This window comes from Labeo rohita, chromosome 15 (genome assembly GCF_022985175.1).
Source record: "Labeo rohita strain BAU-BD-2019 chromosome 15, IGBB_LRoh.1.0, whole genome shotgun sequence".
Taxonomy (NCBI): domain Eukaryota; kingdom Metazoa; phylum Chordata; class Actinopteri; order Cypriniformes; family Cyprinidae; genus Labeo; species Labeo rohita.
In genome coordinates, this window is record NC_066883.1 from 25,077,606 (window position 1) to 25,092,739 (window position 15,134).

General features: G+C 35.6%; 1 protein-coding gene across 1 annotated transcript; it reads left to right on the plus strand.

Annotated features, from left to right (window-relative positions):
* Positions 1-674: 674 nt before the first annotated feature.
* unc119a (unc-119 homolog a (C. elegans)) lies at positions 675-13,572 on the plus strand. Its single transcript, XM_051129868.1, has 5 exons — positions 675-1,108; positions 10,029-10,142; positions 10,327-10,426; positions 12,328-12,500; positions 12,592-13,572. The coding sequence occupies exons 1-5, from the start codon at positions 994-996 to the stop codon at positions 12,702-12,704; spliced, it is 615 nt and encodes a 204-aa protein (XP_050985825.1). The 5' UTR covers positions 675-993; the 3' UTR covers positions 12,705-13,572.
* The last annotated feature ends 1,562 nt before the right edge of the window (positions 13,573-15,134 follow it).

Sequence of the window (15,134 nt, forward strand, 5' to 3'; positions counted from 1 at the left end):
TTCACAAAACCCTGGTGAGCACATGCGACACGTGATTCTAAACAAGTGTGCAAAGGGAGATCAGACCGCAGCTCGCACTATAACAGTCATAAACCTTAAAAAACATCATGGAAAATGACCTGGATTTGCCAAAAAATTTTTTTTAATCATTGATTTAGGCTGTTACAGGCAGTGTTCCCAGGTTTTCACAACAAAACCTGCCCAATTGTTACTCAAAACTAGCCCAATTACTTTTCGAGGAGGGTCCCCATAAAAATCACGTTCTGTGGGGTAAAATACACCTTTTTTGGCGGGGTTCCCCTGGGGTATCCCCTTGGCATTCCAGGGGATAAATATGGCCTTATTGGGGTCGCGGAAATAGCAAGACTGGTTACAGGCTTGATAAATAATTTGTAATGTCTTTTTTCATGTGCTTTAAATGCCTCAAAGCTACTGAACCCTGGTAATCGCTGCTTGCATCTATATTATATATCTTTCATCATGTATAATAAATAAGAAACGAGTAACTAGAAAAATTAAAACAATACCTGATAGCCTATACACACTAATTGGTAGGACAGTTGATATATGAAAAAAAAATGTTACCAGTAGATAGCTGGCTAGCAGACAGTTATTTTAAAACAGAAATGACTTATTCAAACCGTCTACCCACTTCCTTCCGCACTAAGTTAATACTGTTTGTCTCTCTCGGGTTTTGCTCGATTACATGAAGTGGTTGCTTTAATACCTTCAGCAGCAGACCGACATGCAGATTATAGAGCGAGAGCCACTCGCCTTAGGAAACAAGGAGAAAAATAACTCAATATCTTTAGAAGACTGACTGACTGGCTGGGGGAGGTGAATGCGCTATTCTTGTATCAGTAAAGAGCCTGCGTTAAATAACGAGGACGCAGAACACAGCAGAGGTGAGGCAAACAAACGGCCCTTGTCAGAGAGGTTGGGTGCTAAGACTGCAACCCGTGCACGAACAGCAGCATCGTATCGCATTTAGAGATGAAAGTGAAGCAAGGCTGCGACGCGGGTGCCCCGTGTACGACTGAAGATGATTTGCTAAAAAGCAAAGAAATAACGCCGGAGGATGTTCTCGGGCTGCAGAAGATCACAGACAGTAAGTTCAGTAACATCAATGACATTCTCAAACAGGAAGCTTTCGAAAACAATTGCACGCTGAGGAGCTGCTCTGCTAACTTACACTGTTGCACATTTACCCAGAGCGAAATTGCAGGTTTCGCTTCAGCACGTTTATGCTCGCGGTTTGTGTTTTATTCAGTAAGTACGAAACTAACGAATCCGTATTAGAATGTGACTTCGATGTAACGATTTCATTTGTCGTCTGCGTCTTTGTACGGTCTTCATTTTGGCCGAACGAACCCAGTGATATGGTATTTGGCTGTTTCTTGGTAAATAAACAACACTACTGTGTGGACATCTCCATACGTACTGACTGATAGTGACGACGCAGGCTAAGTTTACTGATGAATAGGTTGAGAAATATGTGCATTATTTAAAAATACTGAAACTGAATATTTGAATTGCGTTTACGGTTCTGCCAAAAAGCGGATGGAACACTGTACTAAAATGCTCGGACAGTATTTCCTGCATGGCTATTCATCCGTACTGTGAATGAATGACTCTTTTGAGTCGGTTCTTTTTAGCGATTCGAAACTATAGTCCCACAGCAATGACTAGTGTTCGCCTCTCGAACAAATTACTCTTATGAGCCGATTCTTTTGAGTGAATCAATATATGAATCACTTTGTATTAAACTGACGTAGTTAATGAATGCTGTTAATTTAAAAAACAAAAAACAAAACGTGTAGTCAGAGATATCAGTTTGAGTTTTATTGTAATCAGTGGTAGTTTAATAAATAAATGAACGAATGAGAGAACGAAAGGAATGAAATATAGTTGTTTTAAGAAATGTCAGTTTTAAAATACTGCATTTATGCCACCTCTAAAAAGTTTATAATTAACAAGAAGTTATTAAATATATTGAGTGATCCATCTGTTAAACAAGATAAGGGATTCTCAGGTGTGATTGTTTACAGAATTATTTCTAGAATATGAATTAGACATGATTAGTGGAACATTTGCATCCATTATTCACTTAAAATGAAGGTTTATTCCGTGTAAGATTAAATTAATAATATTGCTGCAAGCAGCAATAAGGCATTTAAGTCATTTAAGCACATATGAAAAAAGACATTACATGTTATTTAGCAAGCTTGTAACCAACTAAATCAATGATTTAAAAAATAATTTGTGGCAAATACAGGGAATCTGCCAAAGAAATATGTTTTTTAATGTTTATGACTGTTAAAGCACTAGCTGTGGTCTGATCTCCCTAAAACTTTGCATGCTTGTTTACAATCACCTGTCGCACATGCTCACCAGGTTTTGTGAAGTTTTGAGTTTTCGTTTAGTCTTCATAGGCTTTTGGGTATATTTGGACAGGGCCCTTTTCTAAATGACCCCATTATAGCTTCCCAAAGGGTAAATTTAAGTATTTTATAATTTATAATTTAATAAGTTTTTTCACATCTTCTCAAGCAATTAACAAACAGTTTGGTTGATAACAGTGGTTCTAGAAGCAAAGTTGTTTGGAACGAGGAGGTCTATCGTGTGTATGTGTGAAAAAAGTGCAACATACAATCATTTACGCCCTTGAAAAATGTGATATGCCCCAACCCCCTCCAACATCCCCCCCCCACCCAATGGCTGGTTGCTTTCAACTTTCTCAGACTTTTAGTGCCATGAGTCGAACAGGCCCACCAAGTTTCATTCCAATCGACCTCCGTTAACCTTGTCTAATAGGTGCTCAAAGTTCATCAGCCTATGTTTTTTGAGATACGCAATCTTCAAAATTGTCCTTATAGACAATTGGCAATTTAGACAAAGACTGTACATACCGATTTTTAGGTCAATAGGACAAACGGTTAATGCCACCAAGTGGCCAAGCTCCATGACTTTTTTCACGTGACCTCAGATTCAGTTCTTACATATACGTCGTGAGTTTGGCAAAGATATCTCATTCCAATCAAAAGTAATAGCCATTTTAGTTAAGGTGGCCATAGCCCTTTCAAATGTTTTGGCGCCCCTTTGCGATGGAGAGACGAAAATTCAACTTTTTTGATAATATTTGATGTTCACACTCCAGAGAATCTTCCTGCACTGGTTTGGTTCCGATCGGGCGGAAAACCTGGGACTAGTTCGCAAAAGTAGGTTTTTCAAAAAATGCTAAATTCCCGAAAATTGTGCCAGGGTGACAGATGAATCTGATGCGTTTTGTCTGGCGTGAGACAAGGATTCCAACGACATAAGACACTTGAGCCTGTGTTAAAATCGTTAAGGAGTTATGAGTGATTTTGTACTTTTGTTCGCTGTAGCGTCCCCGTCAGGCCGATTGGGGCAAGGCTTGGTGATGTTGTAGACGGTGGGAGTACTACCATCCCTCAAAGTTTCAAGTCTCTACGACTTATGGTTTGGCCTGCCCGATCAGTTTTACATTGAGATTACTGATCCTTGCCCACTCTAACAATTGCAATAGGGTTTCAGCACTTTGCACTTGAACCCCTAATTACACGGCTCATACAATCTGGGAAGGTTTACTCAAAACAGGCTTCACTATTTACTTTAATTGGGTGTGTGGTCTGTGCCAATAGCCTAGTGGGCAAGTGTGCTGACATACAGTGCTGTTGCACTATGGGTGTCCTGTGTTCGAATCCCGGTTCGAGGACCTTTCCCGATTCTGCCAGCCTCTCTCTGTTCCACTTCACTTCCTGTCTGCTCTCCACAATCCTATCTTAATAAAAAAAATAAATAAAAATTGTGTGTGTGTGTCTTTGTGCCACGCACAAATTACGTACAATAATGTTGAAAGATTCAGTCTTTCTGAAGCAACTTACAAGAAAGAACATGTTTTGTTTAAGTACAATAGCACACACTTAAACAGGGGGTAGGTTTATTACAGTTAACTAAAAAAACATTAAAAAAACAATTTTATTACTTGAAACAAAATAAAATTAAATTAAACTTTATTTCAGGTAGTTGATTAGATCAATTTGATTATGATTTAGCACATTGTGTTGGGAATCAAGTATAGTCCAATAGTGTTGCATTGCATAGTGTTAGAATTTGATTTGACTAATGATACCTAAAGGAAGTAACATACTAATCTGACTGAGCTTAAAAAGAGAACCTTGTTGGTTCTGTATAATATAATCTTTGCAATTATCAGTTCAACAGGAACTGGCTGGATGTCTCAGCATTACTTGTGAGCTGTTATTGCTGTCTTTGCTCCTGCATGCAAGACATTACAACATATCTGGCACTAATTGAGCAAAGATCAGATCTGTGGAATGCAAATGTTCAGTTTCTACGAAGTTTAAATCAACAGTTTTACAGCGCTGGCACTGTCACAACTAACTGAAAGACATTTGCATTACTGTTACCCTTATCACATGACTTCTCACAGTCCATAAAGAATATTTCACTAGGAAATAATAGCTACTCTGTCTCATCTTTACCACCACTTGTTGTGAGCCATTAGCTCTGAAATGCGAGCGGTTTGTGGTCGAAAAATCAACAGTGTATTCTTATTCTGAGCTGCGCACTGAAACATCTATTTAAATAAATACATTCGCAAATGCGTCGAAGAGAAGTGCTAAGAAATCACATTTAGATTGCACTCTTCTTTATTTAAACAGAAAAACCCACGTCTGGCTAATCACTCGGATTAGCGCTCTAAAAATAAAAGCTGCTCTTGATTAAGGATACAGGCTGTGAGGAAAGTGGACATCTGTATGCAAGCTTGTTTTTTTTGTCTTTTTTAACTCATGACTCTGTTATAAACAAGAACGCAGTGTATATTTATGGATGGAGTGATAAAATAGCACTACATAATATAAGTTTAATGTTGCAGTTTCATTAGGGAAATGGATTGGCTTTTTAGCAAATGGTTACGTCCTATAATCTGGTTTAACTGCTCAATTTGGCACTTGGAGTGTTTGGAAACATTTTTTCGTTAAGGAAGAATTATATGCTGTTTAGATATGCACATTATGCCTCATAAATTTAAATGAACCTGTGTGGTCTTGTAAATGAATGCTGGATCAATCATAATCTATGTTTGTTATACGCAACCGTTCGTTTTGTTTACCCAAAATAACAGGTGGTAGTTATCCTGGATTGGTTTCAGAAGATATGTTGCTAGGTGACAGCCTTAGAAGCAGTGAAGCTTGGCTCCTTGGTGGTTCGGAAAGCTACATTGACACTTGACTGCCACATTGCTGTCATTACTATATCTGTGTTTTGATAGCGATTACACACATTTGACTTTTTGACAGATAATCTAAAAATCACACAGATATTGCTTACTCTGACTGAATCAACTTGGCTATGCTGAGTTACACAAGCAAAAACATCTTTAAGGAATAACTGCACAATATTTGGCCGAGATACAACTATTTGAAAATCTGTAATCTAAGGGTGCAAAAAAATGTTTTGAGAAAATCGCCTTTAAAGTTCTTAGCAATACATATTACTAATCAAAATTTTTTTTTATATATATTTACAGTAGTAACTTTACAAGATATCTTCATGGAACATGACCTTTACTTAATATCCTAATGATTTTTTGGCATAAAAGAAAACCTCACAAATTACACTTTTTGGACCATTTTCTTCTCTCAAATTCAGTTTTATTTGTACCAAATTCTGTGTTTTCCATTCATTTTCTGGATTCCATTTTAATGGTTTCATTAAAGTTTATTAAATCAAAAGCATCTCCTTTTCATTATTAGTTTTTCTTTTCTTTTTTTAGAAATAATGTGTTATGTATTTACATTGTTCTGGTAAATAAATCCTGGTAAATATTTCTTTAAAAATAATGTTTTATAAATAATTTTTTATTAGTAGTAGTAGTTCTACTACTACTACATTAAGTAAAATATTTCTGTCATAGTTTCTTCAAGTTAATCCAAACTTTTATTTTGACAGTTTGTTGTGAAGACCAGTTTTTGTTTGCATATGATGATGGTTTTTCTCAAAAGAAATGTCAAAATGCTTATGAAGTGACTCTCAGAGCAGTTCTAGATATTATGTTTATGTTCATATACTCATATATTGAGGCGCAGAAGATGAAAACGAGCGCTTCAGTATGCGTGTAGTAAATGAAACTGTGCGTCTGTATAATTCATTCACACAGAGACATGCAGAACATGCAAGACTCATATTTAAATATTGTTTTTTAACAATATTAATATTCACAGACACTAGTCCATATTGTGTTTTGATTAAAGTGTACTAATGTACTTTTGATTTATTCATTAACTCAAAATTTGGGAGATTCCGTGACATTCCGCGTTATACAGTAAATTTAATTTTTATGACTGTAATCAGCAATTCTATCCACGTTTACCCCGTTGCGGCAATCATAGGGCCCTAAACAATGCATATTATATTATATTATATTTTAATATTATATTATATTATATTCAAATTTTACCTTCTCGATATTAAAAATAATTGACCACACTTATGATGAAATATAAAACAGTATTTATTTGTTTGTTTGTTTTTGTTTCACCTTCTCAATATTAAAAATAATGTTTTATGTCCAGATTTTTTGATTAGATACTTTTTTAATTTTAAAGCATAAAAATCACTCCGTAAAGTTTAATGATTTAATGTTGTCATGTTGTCATAAACTGTCTGTGTTCATCTGTAGTCTCTCTTCACCTCTTCACTGACTATTTGTATTTTTGCACTTACACACTGCAGTGTTAGCTCACACACAGTAGATTGGTCCCACTGTGTGCCAATTCATGAGGTGAAGTAAACATAGCAAAACATTTCCCTGAACAATTTATTGACTGCTATAAAGGTGTTTATATATCAAACAAGTTTTGTGGTATTAGCAAGTGTAATTAAACACACACATACACATACAATAATATGCAAAATATCTCTTTCTATTCAAGTTTCAGTGTTCCGTTCTGATTTGGCTCTTGTGAGAATATGTCAATAGTTTCATTTGTCATTTCATCATCAAACATCTAATTTGTGACAGTTTGTGGAACAACATTTTTTTCAAACTGTATAAAATGAGCATAAATCACAAGCAGATGTTTGTATTTTGCTTTCCCTGTCCCTGCCTGGCAGCACACTTCTGAAGCAGAGGATCTATAAATATCTCAAGCGATTGGCTAAACCAGGTGTTGCCCATCTGTTAACTAACAGGAAGCTTGGGTAGAGGATAGGTGGGACATCTGCACTGTGATCCAGTTTCCCACGGGAAGGAAGTGATATACTCAGCCTGTAGTGTTGAGCTCATCTCATTGTGTCATTCTAGCAGAGATGGACCTCTCAAAAGTTAGAGTTGTCCCAAATCCCCTTAGCGTTTCCCAATCTGTGCCATGTGATGGTGAACAATGTAAGCTTCTTAGGTATAATCCATCCCAGGGAGAAGAGGCTGACACAGCTGCTCCTCGCACCTCATATGCCTCCTCTGGGAGTCTGCCATGAGCAAACAGAGACGCATGTTAAAGGGCGTGATAAGACTGGACCGACCCAAGTCATCAACTCCAGGCCATAAATAGATTAGCACATATAGAGGACACAAAAATATTTACACAGTTAAGTCACACTGTTTGGCATTGCATTAGTGAGTGTGATTACCTGCACCTGATACAGCATTCATTCTTCAGATCAATCTCATATTCACAATAAAACATAAGTTTGAATGTCAGCTGAGGGAAAGCGATGTCTTTGTTGTAGTATTGTTTTATCTGCTAAGTGTGATTTCTGATGACAGCACTGCTCAGTGAATTTGTTGCTGTGTTGTTGAAAGTAAAAATAATTCATTTGTTTACAATCCTGTTTCAGTATCCTTCAAAATAAAAGTCTTTAGTGCTGATTCACTCTTAAAAGCAGTCTCTTGTCGTTATCTAATGGCAGAATTATATAACTAAAATCACTATCACGAACACATACGTTTCCAAATACTAAATACTACTATTATTTATATAAAAGATTATTTATTGAATAATATTTAATAAAAAAGGCAGTACAGTCAAAAGTACAAAGACAGCGCTCTAATATACATAAATTATATATTAAATAAATTTACATTAAATATATTGTGATGAAATTTTGCTCTCAGCAAAAACTGTTAGCTCTGGGACAATAATAGATTAATGAAACCAGAAACTACCCAAAATGAATTATATTGTGTTTTTTTACCCAAGATACAGACATCAGCAGCAAATTCCAGAAAGGCTGTCCGAGTTAAGGTTGCTCTCAACGGGTTCACAAGCGTTGAACAGCTGTGTAATATTGCATTTATACAACAGTTAGACGGCACAAGTGTGTATATATATTAGGAACAACAACAGAGTGTCTTTAAGAGCCCTCTTTTGTGCAGAACTAATTTCTTCTGCCACAGATTTAAATCTCAGTTTGACAGTTTAACAGCTGAGCCCAACCCTCCATTACTAATTTAAAAACGTTGAAGCAACATTGAGTTGCTTCATTGAAAGCTTATTGTATTACTGTATTAAAAGCTCACTGTATTATGTAGAGAATTATGAGAGAGAGATGGAAGGAGTGAGTGTGATTATCTGCATCTGATACAGCATTCATTTTTCAGATCAGTCTCATATTCACAATAAAACATTAGTTTAAATGTCCACTGAGGAAAGCGATGTATTTGTTGTAGTATTATTTCATCTTTTAAGTGTGATTTATGATGACAGCACTGCTCAGTGCATTTGTTGCCTGTGTTGTTGAAAGTAAAAGTAACTTCCTTGTTTACAACCCTGTTTCAGTCTCTTTCAAAATGAGTGTTTACTGCTGACTCACTCATAAACTCTTGTCGCTATCTAATGGCAGAATAATGTAACTAAAATCACTATCACGAACACACACGTTTCCAAATACTAAATACTACTATTATTTATATAAAATATTATTTATTTAATAATAATGTTTAATAAACAACAACAGCCATCATAAAAGTTGCTAGGCAATTCAGTCAAAAGTACAAAGGCAGTGCTCTCATATACAACATTGAATTTACATGAACATGATGGGATTTTGCCAAAACTATGCTCTGGAACAAATGATAGATTAATAAGACCGAAGACTCTCCATTAGATTTACCCAAAAAGAATTATATCTCATGTTTAACCCTTATAGAGACATCAGAACCAGTGGTAAATTCCAGAAGATCTGGCCGAGGTGAGGCTGCTCTCGGCAGTTTCACGAGTGAAAACGTTGACGAAAATTTTCAAATAGATATCATCTTCATTAACATACTGCATATTTGAACTATTAACAAGTATATTCTCACCTGAAAACCTCTTAAAAATGCATTCTGTGACACAAAAACAGTAATATTTTTTAATTATTATAGAGGATTTGGGCGTCCGCCATACAATTACAAATGGTGAAACAGGTTAGAGTTCTGTTGGATTCTAATATTGCTCTCCAATCAGCCAATCAGATTCGAGGACCAGAAAGAACTGCTATATAAATATATATATTATATATTACTCTGTTATTGTCATTATACTAAAGTCATTATGCTTTTTTTTAAACTTATAGTCGGTAGAAATACTAATTAAAAGTGAACATGCAATGTGTTTGTTAATGTTTGTCTGTCAGTATACTTCTATTTCTATTGTTCTGACAGTATTTCTAAGCAGTAACGGTCTCTGCAGGCAGGTAATGAATCGAGGAGGTGTATGGTCATCATCAGTGTCATTTCCACACAACATCAGAGCGAACAGAAATAGCTCTTTTTGTCCCTGCAGTCTATCACACAAGGGTACGGCTCTCAGCCCTGAGGCATGTCTTTGATGCATGTGACCTATGTCACACACACATACCCAGTGTTAAAATGTGGTTAGCTTTATATGTTACAGCAAGTCTGGAGAGAATCACATCACGTTAATGTTCCATTCATATTTCATTATCTTACAATGACAGTCATAACTGAAGCACATCCTGGTTTGTTTTTTTTTCTATAGACTACCTCTGCGGTCCAGAGCAGAACATACACAAGATCGACTTCACCAGGTTCAAAATCCGAGACATGGAGACAGGCACGGTTCTTTTTGAGATCACCAAACCCCCTACAACAGGTAGGCAAGAAGCAGATCTCTCAAATTCACTTCCTCACTCCACCTACACAGACTGCACATTTAAATGCAAGACTCGTTTTGATTTTTTTTCCCATAAAGCCCTGATTTCCATTTAGATGCTGTGCTCTGCACAAGAGCCCTTCAAAGGCTTATTCGGTAATGCCGACCCCTTTCTGATTCACAGAGAGTGGGGAGGACAGAACAGACTTTGACCAGAACGCTGGGCGCTTTGTGCGTTACCAGTTCACCCCCGCTTTCCTCCGACTACGCCAGGTTGGAGCCACGTAAGTGCAATCAGTGGCAGGATTACACTTGATCCTAAATTACAACCTAAAATTAGCCTGAAATCACACTTGAATCTGTTTGACTTAATCCTTAAAAGGGTCATAAGATGATGAATCAAAATGTTCTTGATATGTTGATAGAAATTGGTTAATTGTACTATAAAAACATACTGTTTTAGTGAAAAAAGACCATGTTTGACAGAAGTTTACATCCACTTGATTCTTAAAACTGTGTTGTTAACTAAATGATCCACAGCTTTCCAACAATGACTGTATGATTTTGAGATCCATCTTTTCACACTGAGGACAACTGAGGGACTCATATGCAACTATTACAGAAGGTTCAAAGCTTGCTGATGCTCCAGAAAGAAACAAAATGATGCATTAAGAGTCTGGGGGTGAAGACTTTTGGAATTTGACAATCAGGGTAAATTTAACTTACTTTGGAAACATGTAACTATCTTCTGTAGCCTCTGAAGGGCAGTACTAAATTAAAAAATATGATATTTAAGCAAAATAAGAAAAATGTACACATCTTGTTCAAATGTACATCTTGTACCATTTTGTTCAAAAGTTTTCACCCCCAGCTCTTAATGCATTTTTTTTTCTTTCTGGAGCATCAGTGAGCTTTGAACCTTCTATTATAGTTGCATATGAGTCCATCAGTTGTCCTCAGTGTGAAAAGATGGATCTTGAAATCATACAGTCATTTTTGGAAAGGTTTAAATAGGAAAGGTATAAAACACTGTATTAATAATAAAGGGGATGTAAACTTTTGAACCTGGTCATTTTTATAAATTCAGCTATTATTGTTTCTTGTGGACTATACTGTATAAATATCTTGTGGACTATACTGTATAAATATCATGTGAAATATCATATTTAGGTCAGTACTAAATAAACAATAGCATGCATTTTGTATGATCCCTCTGATTTTGGTAAAATAATTTTTTAAAATAATTTTGCAGATTCTGAAAGGGGAGTGTAAACTTTTGACCTCAACTGTATATATTATATAAGCTGCATTACATTTTACATGTGACATGTTTACATATTAAAGGCACAGTAGCAATTAGTGTTGGGGGTAACGCATTACAAGTAACGCAAGTTACATAATCAGATTACTTTTTAAAGTAACTAAGAAAATATCTGCGTTACATTTTTAGATAAGTAACACCAGTAGGGTTGGCAGGTTTTCCAGGTGCCCCCTGACTTTCAATGGGCATGACGCCTCTGCCTTTATGTTTTTGTTATGAAAAATAAATAAGCAAGCCCAGCTTAGATGACAAGTAATGCAAATGTAACTTCATGCATTACTTTTCTTACAAAGTATCTAAGTAATGCCAAAAATGAAAATTCTGTCATTAATTACTCACCCTCATATCATTCCAAACCTGTTAGACCTTCATTGTTTGGAACACAAATTAAGATATTTTTGATGAAAATCAACAGTTTTTGACCCTGTGTAGGCAGCAACGCAACTGACACATTCAAGGTCCAGAAAGGTACTAAGGAAATCATTAAAATAGTCCATGTGTCATTGCATACATCATGTTGACACGTTGACTAACACGGAAGAGAAAAAAATTGTTAAATAAAGTTGTGGTTTTTTGCACAAAAAGTATTCTCATAGCTTCATAACATACATTACAAGTGAACCACTGATGTCACATGGACTATTTTAACAATGTCCTTACTACCTTTCTGGGCCTTGAACGTGTCAATTGCATTGCTGTCTATGCAGGATCAAAAAGCTTACGGATTTCATCCAAAAATATCTCAATTTGTGTTCTGAAGATGAAGTTCTGATGTTCTGAAGGTCTTTCAGGTTTGGAACGACATGATGGTGAGAGAATTGACGTGACATGAGACATGACGTGTCCTTTTTTTTACCTCCACAGGGTGGAGTTCACCGTAGGTGATGTTCCCATCAACAACTTCCGAATGATTGAGAGGCACTATTTCCGTGGGCAGCTGTTGAAAAGCTTTGACTTTGAGTTTGGCTTCTGCATCCCGAGCAGTAAGAATACCTGTGAACACATCTATGAGTTCCCACCTCTCTCTGAAGAAATCAGTAAGTTATAAATGTTTTTAATAACTCAGAATTTTGCTATTGATTACTTTGTGATCACATGTGACACTGTGTTTCCTGTATCCGTCCATAGTGCGTGAAATGATCCTTCACCCCTATGAGACGCAATCCGACAGCTTTTACTTTGTGGACAACAAGCTTGTGATGCACAACAAGGCAGATTATTCTTACAACGGTGGACCGTAAGAAGTCTTTCTCACCTTTTACAGAAGTCTGCATTGAGTTGCAATGGACCAGCAGAGGAACATCTACTGAAAGTGGCATCTAGGCATCTAATCTAATATATGTCATGATGCATTTGGTTATAAAACAAAAAACACCCCAATCTCAGGATTTGTGTGTATGTGTATGTGTGTGTGTGTGTGAGAGAGAGAGAGAGAAAGAATGTTACTCATGGGCCAGACTTTTTTTCCTTAGAATCATGTAAAGTATGTGATAACTCTCTTGCTCTCTTGGAGTAAATGAGTGTGCCTATGCACATGTGCATTCATTGCATGCTCTGTTTTTATGTTTTTCAAAGCCCAAAGCCAAATAATTCCAAACAACTCTGATTTGTGACTAAATGTTCATACAATGATGTCGCTCAAGGCTTCTAAAGCATAAAAAGTGTCATGTAGAGCGAGTTGGAGATGCAGTGCGCAATGCAGTGTGTTTGAGGATACTGTCAGGAACTGTGTATTTTGCCCTGACATTGCACCCACTTCCTTTTGGCCTCTGTGCCAAAGGGCCTGATTTCCCTTCATTTGTCTCACTTTCATTTTTGAATACCCATAATTTGGTTGATAATGTAAATCTATGTTATTTATATTAATATGCTCTTATTTATATTGATATACATTGTCATATATTTTTAATAGCATCTTTTGTCAAATATAGTGATAGATATCTGTCAATTGTTTCATGTGATTTAAAAAAATAAAAATAAAAATTCCAAAGTTCTTTAAATCATCCTATGTTTGATTTAATTAATTTCCTTTAAGCATAAAACTCCTCCACAGTGATGTACTTCAGATAAAACTATATTTTGACTACACACTATCATCCAAAAGTTTGGGGTGAATAAAATCTCTTATGCTTTCCAAGGCTGCATTTATTTGATCTTACATATAGTAAAAACATATTGTGAAATATTATTACAGTTTAAAATACATGTTTTCTTTTTGCATACATTTAAAAATGTAATTCAATTCTGTGATGACAAAGATGAATGTAATGCTGATGTGGTGCTCGAGAAATATTATTATTATTAACATTTAAAAATCAATGATAAATTGAAGATTAGGATAAATTGAAAAACAAAACAGCATTTATTTGAAATAGATTTTTTATAACAATGTAATAGTCTTTTGATCAGTTAAATGTGTTTTTTTGCTGAATAAAAATACTGATTTCTCTAAAAAAAAAAAACAGACTGTCTGCAAACTTTTGAACAGTACTGTAGATAATCTAAAGAATAACACATGATACAACCAAGGGTAAAAATAATAATTTACAGTAATAAACAATGCTATATGTTCAAATCAGTTCCATTACAGCAAAATGCATTCATCTGCTGTATACATTGTATTATTATAACACACCTTATATGTTGTGAATGTAAATGCGTCTTACTTAAAAGGATAGTTCACCCAAAAATGAAAATTCTGTCATTAATTTCTCACCCTCATGTTGTTCTAAACCCGTAAGACCTTTGTTCATCTTCAGAACAAAAATTAAGATATTTTTGATGAAATCTGAGAGCTTTCTGACCCTGGACAGAGAGCAACGCAACTGACACATTTAAGGCCCAGAAAGGTAGTAAGGAGGCGTTCTGAAGTAGAACCCAGATGCAAATAATTTTTATAGGATACTGTCAAAAAAGATGCCATTTGAAGCAGCGGCTCCGGTGGAGACTGGATATAAAACTTTAAGATGACGCGCAGCTCATTTCTCCAGCACTTTATTCAACACTTGTTAAAGTCATTTTTTGAGCACAAAAAGTGTTCTCATAGCTTCACAAAATTACGGATGAACCACCAATGTTACATGGACTATTTTAACAATGTCCTTACTAACTTTCTGGGCCTGGAATGTGTCAGTTGTATTGCTGTCTGTACAGTGTCCAAAAGTTCTCGATTTCATCAAAAATTATTTAAATCTTAATTTTGTTTTGAAGAATGAAGGTCTTACAGGTTTTGAAAGACAAGAGGGTGAGTAATTAATGACAGAATTTTAATTTTTGGGTGAACTATCCCTTTAAGATTCAGTTCTGGTAGTGCAATAGATCAGATGAGCCCACCTGATGGATTCATGGACAGACATATAGGTATGTGACCTATGCTTGCAGAGAACTTGTAAAAATCCTGCAATTCAAGAGACCTGTTTTAACTTGTTAGAATATAGTGCTTTCAGTGTGCATTGCTATAAGAAGACAGTATAAAAAAGAGGCAACCACACCCCCCAGTGGTTACCATGGCAAATGCAAACAACAATCAATACTGATTACATGACAAGTCCAGAACACCTTATAAAAACCTTACCAACTCAAACACTTTTATACATAAAAAATAAAATAAAAAATAAGACTTGCACAAAAGCAACCAAATATTAATATATTGTTGAATTTCAGCAAACAAT

Bases quoted from the DNA above. Each gene is read 5' to 3' on its own strand.
- unc119a (XM_051129868.1), top strand. From the start codon at position 994: ATGAAAGTGAAGCAAGGCTGCGACGCGGGTGCCCCGTGTACGACTGAA. The intron at 1,109-10,028 runs GTAAGTTCAGTA...TTTTTTCTATAG, and splicing joins GCTGCAGAAGATCACAGACA to ACTACCTCTGCGGTCCAGAG. The intron at 12,501-12,591 runs GTAAGTTATAAA...ATCCGTCCATAG, and splicing joins ACCTCTCTCTGAAGAAATCA to TGCGTGAAATGATCCTTCAC.